The sequence below is a fragment of the Thunnus albacares genome, chromosome 12 (genome assembly GCF_914725855.1).
Source record: "Thunnus albacares chromosome 12, fThuAlb1.1, whole genome shotgun sequence".
Lineage (NCBI taxonomy): Eukaryota > Metazoa > Chordata > Actinopteri > Scombriformes > Scombridae > Thunnus > Thunnus albacares.
This window is the reverse complement of record NC_058117.1, coordinates 7,518,885-7,534,426: the sequence shown is the minus strand read 5'-3', so window position 1 is coordinate 7,534,426 and position 15,542 is coordinate 7,518,885. Positions and strand designations below refer to the sequence as shown.

Genomic DNA, 15,542 nt, shown 5'->3' with positions numbered 1-15,542 from the left:
TAATATTTTAAATAATTTGAGAAGTAGTCATATTTCATTTGGTACATTCTGTGACATTCTCCTCAAGTCTAGTCTATGATATGTTAGACTAGAGAGACATGGTGTGTCTTTGATATTGTCAGATGCAGTCAGTGTAGATGCTGTTATGACTGATGCACCTGCTTTCCTCTTCATTTTAACCATTGTCACGGAGTGGGGTTTTGCGCTCCAGTAAGATCTGATGGGCACAGTGTGGACCACCCCTCACTGCGGTGCAGTAGTGAAGGATAAATATATCCCCCTCCTCCTCTTCCTCCACCTCCTCCTCCTCCTTTCGTTGAGTCCGCAACATCCTGACTTGCCGAGGCTGATCGCAGGCAGCGGCAGCGGCAAGCCCCTACAAGACGGATGAATTAGAAAACCTGCTGTAACCACCGCCACCCCCTTTTCATTTATTTACTTTCTATTTCTGAAGAGACGGGCCGCACATACTATTGCCCTCATCTTGACAGTGTGAGGCGGATACAAGGTTAGTAAAAACAAGTCTCTTTTATTTGTGCATAGGGTTAAATATAAGATTAAACATCAAATCAATGCAGAAGGCCTGTGTGTTTTCGGCTCTGTGTGCATAGAGCAGTGAAACAGTCAAATTTGTATGCAGGACGCTTTGCTGGGGTCCTGCTCAGCCATGGTTACATCTTGGCATGGCAGACCAAAGGACTTATTAGTCCAACTCCTTTAACTTCAACTCAAACACACACTCACTCACACACGCACACACACACACACACACACACACACACACACACACACACACACAGGTGCACGCACGCACACGTACGCACACACTCAACCAGGTACAAGTGCGTTATGCTCCACTGGAAAGTATCTATCTTGCGACGAAATCTGTTTTGTCACTCCGATGCACCATTCTTGGTCATTCCAGTCAGTAGCTAATTATTCTGTGAAGTGAGTCCCTGGCGCCCCTCAGATCACATAGCACTGCAGCTGCCCGGCTGTACAGCAGACCAACTGCAAGAGCTATAATAGGAAGGAGAGGTAGGGTTGCGCAGCTGACGATGCTGATTCCGAGGAGCCAGAGCTCTGCAGTCCTATTTAAGTCACTGCCCTGATCCTAAAGGCTTATAAGCAAAATGTCGCCTCTTTAAAACACCACACAGTCTGTATTTAACATGATGAACATGTGCTGATCGGTGTTGGCACAGAGTATATACTGAACATTTAAACACTATAATGTGTTTTATATGCATATAGTCTAGCCTATAGTCGTTGAGGTGTTTTTCACTGGGTTATATTGTAAAATCAGTGTTGCCAAGGAAACTACACGAGTGATACTGATTATTAAATTGAACAATATACAGTGGTATACTTTACCATATAAAGTCCTGTCTTCTTAGTCACATTTCCATGTCAAAGCCCACACAGTGTTCCTAAGGCCAAACTGTCAAAGTGCATGCTTACATCATGCAGGCTTAACTAAAACTTCTGCATAATCAGTGATGAACATTACAAACAGTGGTTCAATAAACCTCAGCAAACCCTTTAACGATCTTGCTCACATTTTCATAATGGTCTGCCATGTATTGTTTTTTTTCATACTCATTGTTTTTGCCTCCAGTAAGGTCTAATGTGTGTGTGGCAGGTCTCTTTTCAACCCGTTAGGCTTCCTGTGCATAGATTGACCATGGGGATCAAGGCTGCCCTCCCCAGATATGAGCTCTATCTCTACACAGCTGTACTCTCTGTGGCCTTGATATGGGCAGGCAGTTGGATATTTGAAGCTTCAAGCGGTGAGTTACTGTACATTTAATAGTGAAATCTGCTGCCAAAAAAACAAGATCCCTACCTGTAACACTGTTCTATCTAACCTTAAATGGCATAGAAAGTAAATTTAGCAGATTAAGAGGGATCCCCCTTCCCTTGAGGAATTTCTGCATGTTCCTATTAATATAAGGACAATTTAAAGATGGTCTAATTACTTGCTAATTACTTTCCTGATGGAGACATGTCAGACTAAGATCCACGCCGTAGAACAGTTACACTCAGCCGACCTATTCCACACTTTTCATCTTGAAATAATGCCAAATATTTGTATATACAAACTGTAAAATGCTAAAACTAGCCTCTTCACACACTGATCTGAATGGGCTGAGTGTAATCTGGTGGATGGCACTGTCTGTCACAGTCAGTGCTGTCAGATTGGCAAAGGCAGAGTCCTTTCGTCTAACTTCTTTGGTTTGTTTTTCTCTTAATACCGTCTGTCTCTAGAAATGGTCATTTTTGGCTGCTCAGTCCGGAGGTATTTGTAATGCTCGGGTGTGCATGCTGCAGTAACACTGAATCCTGGTAATAGAAATCTGGCTGTGTTCCCAGACGTAAGAGGCTTTCCCTCACTGACCCTCACATTTTGATATCCCTTTTCACAGCCATTAGTGTAAGCAGGCGACGCTGTAGGAACTACTATGAGGCTGCACGCCAACTGCATTTGTTGCCGTATACTTAATATCTTAACATCACTGATATGATTCTGATTATTATCATGCTTATTCTTATTTTTATTGTTATTTTGTGTTGTAGCATTTAATTCAGGTTGTGCAGTGAACTACGGTAATCTCCTACAGATTATGATGCATGAGTGTAGCAGTCAGCCTCAAAAATAGAAAGCTTCACAATGAGTATATTATGTAATATCTGATGTTATCAAATGGACTGAATGTGCTCTCACACCCTAAATTCACCAAATAATCCAACAATTGTACCAAAGCTGGTCAAAGTTTGACCTTTTTATCAAGAAGATTATTTAAATAATGTTCAGTGTTCACACAGAAGCTCAAAAATAAAGCTGCCTAAAGCCTGGACAGGTTTACCATATACTGCCATGAGTTCAAATCTGAATACTTTATTTATTAAACATTATTTCCAGTGCACAATCTCTTACTTATTGTTTGGTGATTTTCCTGTATTTTTTCTTCTTTATTCAGAGAATGTAAACAGAAAGGCCTTCAAAGCAAGTGTGAAACCAGGATGGCATTACTTTGGCAGGAAAATGGTGAGCTGCTCATTTATAATTTTCTATATGTACCTCTCTGTATTCTATAATTGGATTTTATGAAGCAAGACATTGAGCTTGTCATGTGTTACTAGTGCATCTACCTTTGTCACAGGATGTTGCAGACTTCGAATGGATGATGTGGTTCTCTACATTCCGCAATCATATCCTTTTTGCTCTCACCGGTCACGTGATCTTTGCCAAGATATTCACCCTGCTTGCTCCAAAGGTGCGTGCATGTGTGTCGTAGAGAAGGTGTGAATGTCCATGAGATAGTACTGCATTCTGACTGCATACAGGTATAATTGCTTGTCTCTTTTCTATATGTCTGTATGTATTGAATTTTTTTTTTTTTTTATGTATGTGTGTGTGAGTGTGTGTGTGTGTTTGAAAACAAGCTTTGCTCCAGTCAAGGCCATACATCAAATTGATATGTGGTTTAAACATGTTAAATGCAAAGCTTAATTGTACTGATTACTAATAGTAGGTTTATACAAATAATTCAATCAAATTTCATTGTATTCAATTCTCTTAACCAAAAATATAATGAAATACTATATTTGTACCCAAGACATTATTGACTTGATGCATGAGCATGAGTTGAATGCTGTTGGGTTCGTGTCTGAATGCACAAGTAATTGTTGTGATTCTATGAATATTTTTTGGCATATTTAAAACAGTTCAATATGTTTTAAACATGTTTCTATCTTGTTTCATGCTTACAATGAAGATTGGTATAGATGGATGTAAGGTAACATTAATAAACTTGTCATGTTTCATTTAAATCATTGATACTTGGACGTTATATCTGTTTTTTTCACACAATCTAATCTTATTTCCATCCTAATACACTGTATATCCATTGTTGTAGATTCACGTGTTATTGTGCTAACACCACTCTTAATGTGTGTTGTATTAAATTATAAATCGTACAAAGATACTGCCATTGCTTCACACTGACGCTGGCCCCTCTTTACTCACAGCACAGATCCTTGATCTTTGGTGTGTACGGTGGTTTGGCAGTCCTGGTCACGATGGGCTGGACCTTCATTGCTCTGGTTCTGTCTCACTGCATCATACTCTACAGCGTCGCCATGGTCAAGAAGAAGTGGGCATGTTTTGCAGCGGGTCTGGCCACGCTTGCCTCAATCAAGCTGGAGCCTTATAACTCCTGGCAGGTGAGGGTTCACTTACTGTAACCTTTCAGGTTTAACTTTTCATAAACTAATGCGTGGAAGTAGCCTGCAGGCGACAATGTTTGATGCTCAGGATAACTCTTCCTGTAGGAATCCTTGGTGACGGGCTCTTTTGACCTGCAAGACATCTTGTTCTACGGAGGCTGCGGCTTCAGCATCATGCGCTGTATGAGCTTTGCCTTAGAGAACTGTGAGAAGGAGGACGGCAACTACACGTTCTCTGACCTGCTGAAATACAACTTCTACCTCCCCTTCTTCTTCTTTGGACCTATCATGACTTTCGACAAGTATCATGCTGAGGTGAGGTTTAAAGGTCAAACTGACTGTGAGGACAAATTAGTAAAACTGAACAGCACTCTGAGATTTGGCAGATTTTGTCATGATGGCACATTGAAAAAGGCTGTAAAGGCTGTATGTAAGACCCACACATAATGCCATTTTAGGAAAGCTGATTCATGTATATAAGATGCTGATGTGTTTACATAATGCAATTTGAAATTCATGGGGCATACTATTATTACTTAATAAGAACAATTGTCCAACATCTGAATTAACAGAGAGTATCATTCCAACAAACGTGTATGATATGTTCGGATGGCATATCAAACCATATTAAACACAACTAATTCTATGAAACAACAAAGGTTTGTTCACAAAACTGGTTTGATTCCACAGGCCAACAACACCAAACTGACCCGTAAGGAGAGGGAGATGTGGAACATTACCACCAAAGCCTTGTTGCACCTGGGAGTTATTCTGGTGGTGGACGTCTTCTTCCACTATCTGTACATCTTGACAATCCCCAATGACATGAAGCTTGTCACCAAGCTGTCTGACTGGTGTTTGGGTGAGTGAGATTTGTATATTAATAATGTGTCATGCGCATCTGGTACTGATGCTTGTATTTTTGTTTTTAAATGCTGATAGTTGACATCAATAACTAACATTATTCAGCATCTTTCAGTATCAACTGTTCAAATTTCATATCATTTGTTCAGCTTTTCTTTTAGGCACTTGGTTAATCTTTGGGATAGTTTAAAACCTACATTTAAATAAATACATAAAATTGCAAAGAAAATACATTTTTCCTACAGGCTTTCCATACTTTTCATGTAGCTATGGTCTGTATTGGGCATTATGACTGGCTGACATCCAATATTTACTAAAGAGCTAATATCCAATAATGGCTCCATACATCAGTTTCTACTTTCTATGTTGCACATTTCAAGCATTATGTATTTTATCAAACATTAAACTTGCTTTGTTTCCATGTCTACCTTTGCAGGTGGTCTTGCTTATTCCAACCTGGTGTACGACTGGGTGAAAGCAGCTGTGATGTTTGGCGTCATCAACACTGTGGCTACACTGGACCACCTGGACCCTCCTCAGCCGCCCAAGTGTATCACCATGCTCTACGTCTTCTCTGAGACGTAAGTGTGATTTGCACTCTTAAGAAATCACTGTACAGTGTCATTTTTTTTCATTGACCTCATTAAACCTTGAACTTGTGTAAAAAGATTTACATGGGACACTTCTCTCTTGTTCAGGCACTTTGATAGAGGCATCAATGACTGGCTGTGCAAGTGAGTGTTTGAATTTAAATTCACCGGTTTATATTACAGAAGCCTCAGTATATAAAGATTTTGATTCTTTATTGAGTTCAATCTGAGTTGAAATCTTGCAGGTATGTTTATGACTACATCGGTGGGGATCATGATAAAATATTCAAGGAGCTCCTGGCGACTCTCTGCACCTTCGCAATCACCACTCTGTGGCTGGGCCCATGTGAGCTGGTTTACATCTGGTCCTTTTTCAACTGCTTCGGCCTGAACTTTGAGCTGTGGGTGGCCAAGCTCTTCTCTTTTCCACCATTTTCTACCATAGAGGTGAGAAACATTAAGATAAAAAGCATTCTCTTTCAACTCATTTAACCTACAATCAACATATGTAAATATGCTAGGTATAATTTGTGCCAGATCCCTTATGTGTATCTGTGTCTTCTGTTTTTAGGGTGCTATGGGTGAAGCCATGTCACGCAGGATCCGTGGTGTGTTCAATGCCGCCAACTTCTGGGCTATCATCCTCTACAACGTTCTCTCTCTCAACAGTTTGGAGTTTGCCAAACTGGTGGGAAGAAGACTGATTTTCAAAGGTAGGGAACAACAATGGTATGGAGTATATCAACTAAGGCTTCTCTGTCAGTTCCAGTAAAAACGAGAAGAACACAGACAGACATCAAAAGAAACTGGATCCCAAAAAGCTCTATCTTCAAGAGATCACTTTTTTTCACATAATAAATCTTAACAACAGAGCATTGGCAAACTGAGAAGTTGTTGACAAGATAATCTCAAGTTGAACTTGCACTCATACCACAGTGCAAAGAAACCTACATTCCTTTAAAGTCATACTTTTTCCCTTTTTTTCTCCTGCTCCACTTCCTCCAGGATTTCCTCTGTCCACCCTCTCAGTGTTACTGGTGACCTACTGTGGTGTGCAGCTGGTGAAGGAAAGGGAGCGACAACAGGCCCTGCTTGAGGACGCGGAGCCAGTGAAGCCAGTAGATGGTGGCAAAGAAAAAGCAGAATAAGCAGACAGAAAAGAAAAAAAAACAAAGTCAGTTTCACGGACTTCATGGTCAACACACTCACTCTGCTCCATCGTCGGCCTGAACCGCCTGGACTGTAAGAGCCAGTCACCACCTATATTGTTCACATGCCTGTGTTCTTGCTTTCGTTTGTCAGAAGCGAGGCAATGTTTTGAACTGTGAAATATCCTCAAGTGCACTTGCTGTAGATAATCGCCACGTCCTTAGGCACAAACCCACCGATGATGCATTTTGTATTTGTATATTATCTGAACCAGAGATTGTTTAGCAAATGAAGAGCCTGCCAAATATTTTATGATGTTATACCTAATAGTATATTTAGTAGCATACAGTATTGTAAAGGAACGACTACTTTGCTCTGTGTGGTTGTCTCCTGTGTTCATTTTTGATTTTTCCTCAAATTTGGACATTCTTCCTTTCTTTTTAACCATCATGATTTTTATTATTTTTAGTCAGATGGTGTCTTAATTTTGCATCAGACACCTTGGAACCTAATCATCACAATATCTGAAAGGGTTAAAACTTGAAAAAAACTTGAAATCAGGGAGCCACATATGGAGTGCAATGAAAAAAAACTAAACAAAGGGTGCTGTGGAGACTCCACATTGCTTGCAGCTGATTGTGATGTACTGTATATTTGCTCTACTGTCATTGAGCATTGTTAGTGTTGATTGAGAATGTATTAGATCTATTATAATGTTAAAAAATCGATTGTAGTTCAAACAGAGAGCCGTCCACACTTGAAAAACAGAGAATGACTGCTTTACTCCACTACCACATTGTCCACAGGAGATTACAGTAGGTGTGACATTTCAGCATATCTTTCCCCCACCCTCTCTCACATGATCCAGGCTGTGAGCATACCGAGATGAGACCGAGGCCCTCAGTTGGCTATGAAAGGCAATAGGCCCAGCAGGGAATATGGGTCAGTCTTACCCTGCCTGTCACTGAAACCTGCTGTGTGTCGTCAGTGCAGCAGGCAGCTGGAGAATGTTTATGCGGACTGTAATGCCTTCTCTCAATGTAGGGTTTTTATTCAAAAGTGTTTATTTCAATGGTTTGACTTGAAATAAAGTTTTCTTTCATCCAGACATGTGTTTGTTTTGTTGCAGTTTGAAGAGGAGGTTAAAATGGATAAGCATGGTCTGCATTAAAACATTTTAATCATTTCATTGTGTTTAAACAGATTGAAATGCTTTAATAAGTTACATATGACCATGTTGATTTGTCTGATAGTGAGACATTATCATCTCTCACCACAAGATGGCCCAGTTTGACCAAAGTTGATTGTTAACCACTATTACTTTAACAGTTGCATGATTACATTATGAATAAAAAGCATTAAAGGCCCAACAAACCCATGGTTAAATCACACAGGTGTTTTTTCACCCATTTTTCATGCTTAATAGACTTAATAGAATTCTCAGGACTTTGTGGTTGTGTGTAGTCTGAATTTGATTGACTTCTCCAGTTAGTTTTGTTTCATCTGTTAGACTGGGACAACCTATTTCTTTGTCTTTGACCATTCTTATTTGCACATGTTGTTGGGTGACATTATGTAATTTCGATGCATAAGTCCCCCAACTTCAGCGTTGACAAAATATATCTTGGTTTTTTTAAACAGTTCTATTGGCAATTCACAATTTAAGGTGGCCAACAGATGAATTCCCAAAACTCCTCAGCTGATAAATAACCAAGTAATCAATCTTGGGTATAACACTTGAACCACTTGTGTGCTGCTTCCACGCCTCAGTGTTATTAGCTTCACCTGTACTTTTCCCTCTGTATCAACTCAAAATGCCTAATGTGAAAAAGAGTGTTAGTCTGTGTTCATAACATGTAACCTGACGCAGGTGTTCCTAATTACTAATCAACAGGTGACACACTCTCTATACCATTATTGTTCCTTTCATATTAGGTTACCACAAAATATGACTCAAACACTTGAGGTAGTATCTTTAATTACAGTAAAACCTTAAAAATATAAGGGCAAAAAGTAGAAAAATAAATTAAGAAATTATTATTTCATAATTCCAAATTTAGAAATAAGCAATCATAAAAATCCAATGAGATTCATTAATTTTATATGGTCTCCCTGATGGCAAATTTTGGATTCCAGTGTTTTTTCTTTAGTCACCAGTTGGATAAAGGCTGCGGTGTACAAAATCCATACTTACACAGTAATTCTATGCAGGTTTTAAGTATGTAATGTGTTCACACAGGAAAAGTTACAATATAAAGTATACTAAAAACAGCCAGTATGCGTACTAAAATGAAGAACTTCATTTTTGAGAGTGTTGTTGATGGACACTCCCAGAATGCAATTCTCAAAGGAATTGAAGGAGGTGCTCACAGCTGCAAGAAATAAACCCAATCACTTTGCTGTTGCTTTATAAAGTGTAATTGCTAGAAGCACTCTAAAGTCACAGCTTGATTATATACCATGTCAATACAAGATACAAGTATTTAATCATTTTCAGTTGTTATAAAATTATTAAGTATTTTGATTTAAATGATTGAAGGTAGAAGATTTAATCTTCCACAAATTCTGATAAGGTATTACCCCACACCTTATTAACAAACCAAGACTTGGCTTTTATTTTTAATTTCTGATGGAAACAAGCTCATAACACACATCTGTGGTTTGTTTTCTTGCTCACTCCCCAGTCTGTTCTTTTCAGCCAGTAGGTGCCAGTGTTTGTTAATCACTCACACTTAGGGTGTATCCCTGGATCTATAAAAGTGGTTATGCATCATAATCTTCATTAATTCCATATATAATGAAAGATTAGAACAATGTAGCCTGTTTCCTGGAGGATGATTTGTTTGATAATTAATCATTTTTATGACTTGGATGGACAGGATTACAGCGTATTTTCCAACTTTTTCACCTTTAGAATTTTGTATTGATGTTTTATGATATTTGACTTCTCTCTAAAAAGTGCTTTAATACTATTTAAACAATTGTAAAATAATATATATATATATTTATGTATATATAATGGACAATAACGGTGTACAGTGTGTCACTTGAATAGTAAAGTGTGTCTCTTGCTCTGGTGTCAGGAGATGTTTATTATGTAACATGTTAATCTTCCAGGCACCACTATTGCCTATACACTGTATATACAGTATATCCTTCATTAATGTCAATGTAGCCTGAGTACTCACTTCCACTATTCAAGACAGTGTTGGATTACATAGAGGAAAACAACTCGGTAAAAGTGAGGGAAAACCTTGTCAAGCTGCCTGGTGAGATGTTCTGCTGGATTTAACATGCCGTCACTGCTGTGCTTAGTCACTCAGCTGTTTGTGGGGTCTGTGTGGTGCAGGAGTGTGTGGGTCCTCTTTCCTATGTCCACCAAAATGGATTCCTCCGCTTTGTGAGGGCCCTGTCTATAAATAACCTGGACTTACAGAGTGACTGACAGTCACAGACAGCTGCAGTGAGCAGCCAACCCGTAGAGACTATCCACAGCAATCTGACCAGCACTGTGAACGCTGACAGTCCCGCTCTGTTGTGGAGAGTAAGTGCGGTGCCCCTCTTCTACGTCTATCCCTCCCACAAAACCCAACCAGGACAAGGTGGCAGAACAAAATGGCTGCCATGACTATAGACCCGATGGAGCAGCCTCGCATGTACCAGCAGACCTTGCTTCAGGACGGACTGTTTGACCTCTTGGAGAATGACAAGTTTGTGGACTGCATCCTCAAAATCCAGGACAAGGAGTTCCCCTGCCACCGCTTGGTTTTGGCAGCCAGTAGTCCCTTCTTCAAGGCCATGTTCCTGTCTGACCTGGAGGAGAGCAAGAAGCGTGAGATAGTACTCAAAGATGTGGAGCCTGGTGTTATGGGGATGATCCTGCGCTACCTATACACCTCTGAAATTAATTTAACAGAACAGAACGTCCAGGATATCTTCATGGTTGCTAACATGTACCAGATCCCCTCCATCTTCTCTGTTTGTGTGTCCTACCTCCAAGAGAAGCTGGTGCTGGGCAACTGCTTGGCTATCTTCAGGCTTGGGCTGCTGCTGGATTGTCCCAGGCTCGCTTTAGCTGCTCGAGATTTCATCTGTGAGCGCTTCCAGGTTGTTGTAAGGGACCAGGACTTCCTGGAGCTGGCCCCGAGCGAGCTGGCCATCATCATCACCTCAGACGCCCTTAACGTCGAGCGGGAGGAGCTGGTGTTTGAATCCCTGATGGACTGGGTCAGACATGATGAGAAAAACCGAGTTAAGGACCTGGCAGAACTGTTGCACTGCGTCCGTTTAAGGCTGATACCTTTGGATTACTTCAAAGAAAAAGTGGAGCGCCACCAGTACATGCGGTTCAACCAGGAGATCAAGAAGGATCTGGATCTGGTCAAGGATGCTCACAAAGGTCGTCTCCCAAAGCCCAAAAAGCACAGCAGTGAAGGGGCAAAGGGAGGAGAAAGTGGTGAGGAGGAGGAAGAGGAAGATGAGGAGGGGTACCTGCCGGGTATACTCAACAACAACCCTCGTTTTGGGATGTTTGAGATGGACCTGTTACTTATGATCAGTGACACAGGGACCGTGGCCTATGACCCGGTAGGAAATGAATGCTTTGTGGTCTCAGAATCCACAGAAATTCCCAAGAACCACTGCAGCCTGGTGACCAATCAGAACCAGGTGTTTGTTGTCGGGGGGCTTCTCTACAACGAGGAGGATAAAGACGAACCGTTCAGCTCTTATTTCCTACAGGTAGAGTATCAATCATGAAGACCATCAATAGCTCTTTATCCTGTGAAACTCAAAGAATGCTTTGAACATGCATCTTGAAATGCAGATTTCTTGTGTGTCTCATTCCTCACTGACCTATCGTTCCCTTCATCCCCAGTTCGACCCAGTAAGTTCAGAGTGGTTAGGGATGCCCTCACAACCCAACCCTCGCTGCCTGTTTGGGCTGACTGAAGCCGAGAACTCCATTTTTGTTGTTGGAGGCAAGGAACTGAAGGAGGGAGAGCACGCGCTGAACTCAGTCATGATCTATGACAGACAGTGAGTACAGATACCGAATTTAACATGGCGCTGTACCAATGAAGATCCATGCTGTCAAAGTAATAACAAGAAATTGGAAAGAACAAGTGGAGCACATTAAAAGTGTGGAGAAAATCACTTCTTCTGTCTTTCCTGATGCATTAATGTAAATGCTTATTGGGCTTCAATGTATTAAGAACACATTATTTTTATTAAATGTATTTTTATCTATTTTTTCTATTGTATTACTGCTATGAATATTTATGATGATTAGACTCACTATACTGTAGCATCTATAACAATTAAAACATGATTCATTGGGGCTACAAACACAGTACAGACACTGTCAATGAATTTAATTAATATTCGATAACGTATATTTCTAAAACAAAAAGATAATCCATGCTGTATCCATTATCTAAATGAAAATGCTCTCAGACAAAACAAAGGAAGTTTTTTTTCAGAAATGTATCCCATTGATTATAAATCAAGCCTGCTTTTACTACATTCGAATAGTCCATTGAAAATAATAAAGTGTACAACCATCTCTCTCATGGTCCCATCGAAGGAATTACATAATATTTCTATAGTTCTAGCAGAAGGACATATGGAAGGAATATTTATGTCCCCTTGAATTCCTGAGCCTTCCAATCATTTTCTTTATCAGAGTTATTCCTGCATTTGTCTTTAGAATCACCTCTACCATCTATAGAGTCACTGCTCATGATGTTATTTACTCTTTCTGTGTACACAGGTCATTCAAATGGGGAGAGTCGGACCCTCTGCCTTATGAAGTGTACGGACATGGAACAGTATCACACAAAGGTCTTGTCTATGTAATTGGAGGAAAGTCTGAGAGCAAGTACGTGCCATTCCAGATGATATAACTTGAACTATAACCTGGTATTGAATCGTTTGATTACACCTCAGGAGTGTGTCTGAACACTGTGGACCCAGATGGAAAAAGTTCATTATTTGACATTCCTCACTCATGTCATTACATGATAGTGCCATCATTTTGCGAACTTAAAGTATTCATCTAATTTTGTTCTTTTACTTATTATGTAACAGCAGGTATTACTATGGTTACCGATCAGTATTTAAAGGACTGCTCCAGCTATTTATTATTGCACTTTCATGAAGTTAGAGAACTCACAAATGACAGATTTCAAAAAGAACGCTCCAAATCAAAGCAGCAGGGGCTGAGGTATCCTGACTTTTAGTCTCTAGTATGGGTTAACAACACTTGATCCTACAAGTCCCATAATGTAACTCAACTGCATTTTTCATTTGGCCCTCTTTGCCTACTTCTTTAAAACCCCACACCTTCAGTTTGTAACACAGGCTTTCTGTTAAAACGCTAAAGTCTCAATCCCAAACTAAGATAGAAGTTATTTTTGAAACTTCCACAGCAGACATAATATGTTGCCATGTTTTCACAGGCTGAGTAGGACTCCTTGTGATATAACTGAGCTTCATGTACAAAATCAGTGGAGAGCCCTTTTAACACACTGTGTTAAATGTTTCTATGCAGGAAATGCATGAGGAGAGTCTGTGTCTACAACCCCACTAAGTTTGAGTGGAAGGACTTGGCTCCTTTGAAGAAAGCCCGCTCCCTGTTTGGTATCACTGTCCACAAAGACCAGATCTATGTTGTGACGGGGGTCACAGATGCAGGCCTCACCAGCTCTGTGGAGGTCTATGACATTGCCAGCAACAGGTAAGACAACAGTTGTTTTATATGACCACTTTATCTCATCGTTATGAGGTGAAGCATCTGTCCACAGTAGTGAAATGACTCAGTGAACATGAACAGCACATCATTAGGTCTTAAAATAGCACTGGTGGTACTGCTGTGTGTATCATACAGTAATATAACAGCTTATTTAACGCCTTCATCACTTCCTTTTGTGTGTGTGTGGGGGTTATTGTCCTGTTATGCTCCAGCTGGTCAGAATTCACAGAGTTTCCTCAGGAGCGCAGTTCCCTCAATCTGATGTCAATGGGAGGCTTCCTGTACGCTGTGGGAGGCTTTGCCATGATGCCCAGTGAGACCAGTGAGGAGCCTGTCCCAACAGAGATGACTGACATCTGGAGGTAAGAGCCCACTACATTATCTCAATATGCCTAAAGAGTGATAATAATGTGTCCTCATTGGCTTAAGTAAAAAAGAAACACCCAATAATTTTCCTTTTTTATTTAGTGTTGTATTGTTTATCATAGTCAGGACATGAGGAAGTTGTTTGATTTGCATGTTTTGTGACCAATTGCTGTCCAGTATGCAAATTACACAAGTGTGATATGGAGACTTGGAGCTTTCAGTCAACATACACCGAGAATGGACTTTTCAGACAAGTAGGAGTCTTCTTGTGTCCAGTAGTTAAACTTTTGAAATGAGAAATATTCATAGCTTCTGGATTTTTCAGTGGAAAAGAAGGAGAAGGTGTAATTTTAAGAATTTGAACCCATTAATCAAACGTTCTTTGTGGAAAAATCATATCAGACACAATTTGTGATTCAAAGCAGGGTATTTTTCTTAAATTTGTCTTAAAACTTGTGTGGGGAGGATCTTTAACGACCCTACAGTATAAATCGTGATATTCTATGTTTTTCTAATTGTCATCAGATTTCATGAGCAAGTATTATATTATTTATTGCCTGTTGGCCAAAGCTTGATATAGCTTATTTCTCTGACCCACAGCCCTACACTGTTGTCCAAAAAACTATTAAATACACATGAATGAGCCAATAACAATGCACCAACTCACATGATCCTTTACCGGGTACTGTAGTTTATTTTGAGGCAATCCCATGCACCCCATACTGGTTACTTTAATACTCAATAGATCATCACATGTGAACTAAGAGCAGAAAATAGTCCCCAGACAATGCAGTATTACCTCCTGTCTGAGTTTGAATAATGAGTTCAGGAAACCACCTAGCAGAGAGAGAAAGATAAGATAATAAGACTGTGCATGCTTGTCATATCATACTGACATACCCAAATGGAAATGAACCATCATTGATGTTATTGGTGCCTGTGCTTCTCCTGCTATCACAAGTAATTTCTCAACATTTCCGCTGTGAAAAAGTTCTTTTTCCATACATAAATATTTATACATGAAGACAATGTGGGTCTTAAGTAGAAAATAAAATTAATTTTTGACTCAATAAATTCAACTTGACATAGAATATTAATGGATCATTGCAAAATCATTCTTTGCAAATGATGGGCAATGATATTGTATGCTATGGAGCCACCCAACACTAACGTGTTTATGTTTCCCACAGATATGATGAGTCAGAGAAGTGTTGGAATGGGATTCTACGAGAGATCAGCTATGCGGAGGGATCCACTATTCTTCCAGTGCGTCTCAACACTCTGCGTCTCACAAAGTTATAACAAAGTTATATGTTTCAGGGTAACAACTGAACTTGGTCTCTGGAGATGAAAAAGTGTTATTATACCAGCATCACGTTGCTTTATCTCATATTTTACAGCAGGAGGAGGCTATAGATAAAGGACATGAGTTCAACTATCACACCAAATTTCTTTTATAAAAACCTAAAATGTTGATTTGTATATCTGTTTTTTTGTTCTTGTTATATTATTTCATAAATTTTCATTATCACTTGTCTGCTTTATTGAAAGCAGAAATAAAGATAATGGCTGATTGAGTTGTTTTCAGTGGT

General features: G+C 39.8%; 2 protein-coding genes across 3 annotated transcripts; both read left to right on the top strand.

Annotated features, from left to right (window-relative positions):
* The first annotated feature begins 111 nt into the window (after window positions 1-111).
* Window positions 112-7,939, top strand: hhatla (hedgehog acyltransferase like, a). Of its 2 annotated transcripts, XM_044367933.1 has the most exons (13): window positions 112-508; window positions 1,643-1,790; window positions 2,982-3,049; window positions 3,165-3,278; window positions 3,780-3,800; window positions 4,033-4,227; window positions 4,336-4,545; window positions 4,921-5,092; window positions 5,531-5,675; window positions 5,793-5,828; window positions 5,930-6,131; window positions 6,256-6,397; window positions 6,690-7,939. In XM_044367933.1, exons 2-13 carry the CDS (start codon window positions 1,685-1,687, stop codon window positions 6,830-6,832), a joined length of 1,554 nt encoding a protein of 517 aa, XP_044223868.1. In that variant the 5' UTR covers window positions 112-508; window positions 1,643-1,684; the 3' UTR covers window positions 6,833-7,939. The 2 variants fall into 2 exon arrangements, with proteins under 2 accessions (XP_044223868.1, XP_044223869.1); XM_044367934.1 differs by lacking the exon at window positions 3,780-3,800 and having other exon boundaries at window positions 114-508.
* A 2,344-nt stretch (window positions 7,940-10,283) lies between these two features.
* On the top strand, window positions 10,284-15,527 carry LOC122993619 (kelch-like protein 40a). Its single transcript, XM_044367932.1, has 6 exons — window positions 10,284-11,573; window positions 11,710-11,870; window positions 12,604-12,711; window positions 13,384-13,569; window positions 13,797-13,946; window positions 15,141-15,527. Exons 1-6 carry the CDS (start codon window positions 10,449-10,451, stop codon window positions 15,250-15,252), a joined length of 1,842 nt encoding a protein of 613 aa, XP_044223867.1. The 5' UTR covers window positions 10,284-10,448; the 3' UTR covers window positions 15,253-15,527.
* Window positions 15,528-15,542: the final 15 nt, after the last annotated feature.

Bases quoted from the DNA above. Each gene is read 5' to 3' on its own strand.
- hhatla (XM_044367933.1), top strand. From the start codon at position 1,685: ATGGGGATCAAGGCTGCCCTCCCCAGATATGAGCTCTATCTCTACACA. The intron at 1,791-2,981 runs GTGAGTTACTGT...TTCTTTATTCAG, and splicing joins GATATTTGAAGCTTCAAGCG to AGAATGTAAACAGAAAGGCC. The intron at 6,132-6,255 runs GTGAGAAACATT...TTCTGTTTTTAG, and splicing joins CACCATTTTCTACCATAGAG to GGTGCTATGGGTGAAGCCAT.
- LOC122993619 (XM_044367932.1), top strand. From the start codon at position 10,449: ATGGCTGCCATGACTATAGACCCGATGGAGCAGCCTCGCATGTACCAG. The intron at 11,871-12,603 runs GTGAGTACAGAT...CTGTGTACACAG, and splicing joins GTCATGATCTATGACAGACA to GTCATTCAAATGGGGAGAGT. The intron at 13,947-15,140 runs GTAAGAGCCCAC...TGTTTCCCACAG, and splicing joins GAGATGACTGACATCTGGAG to ATATGATGAGTCAGAGAAGT.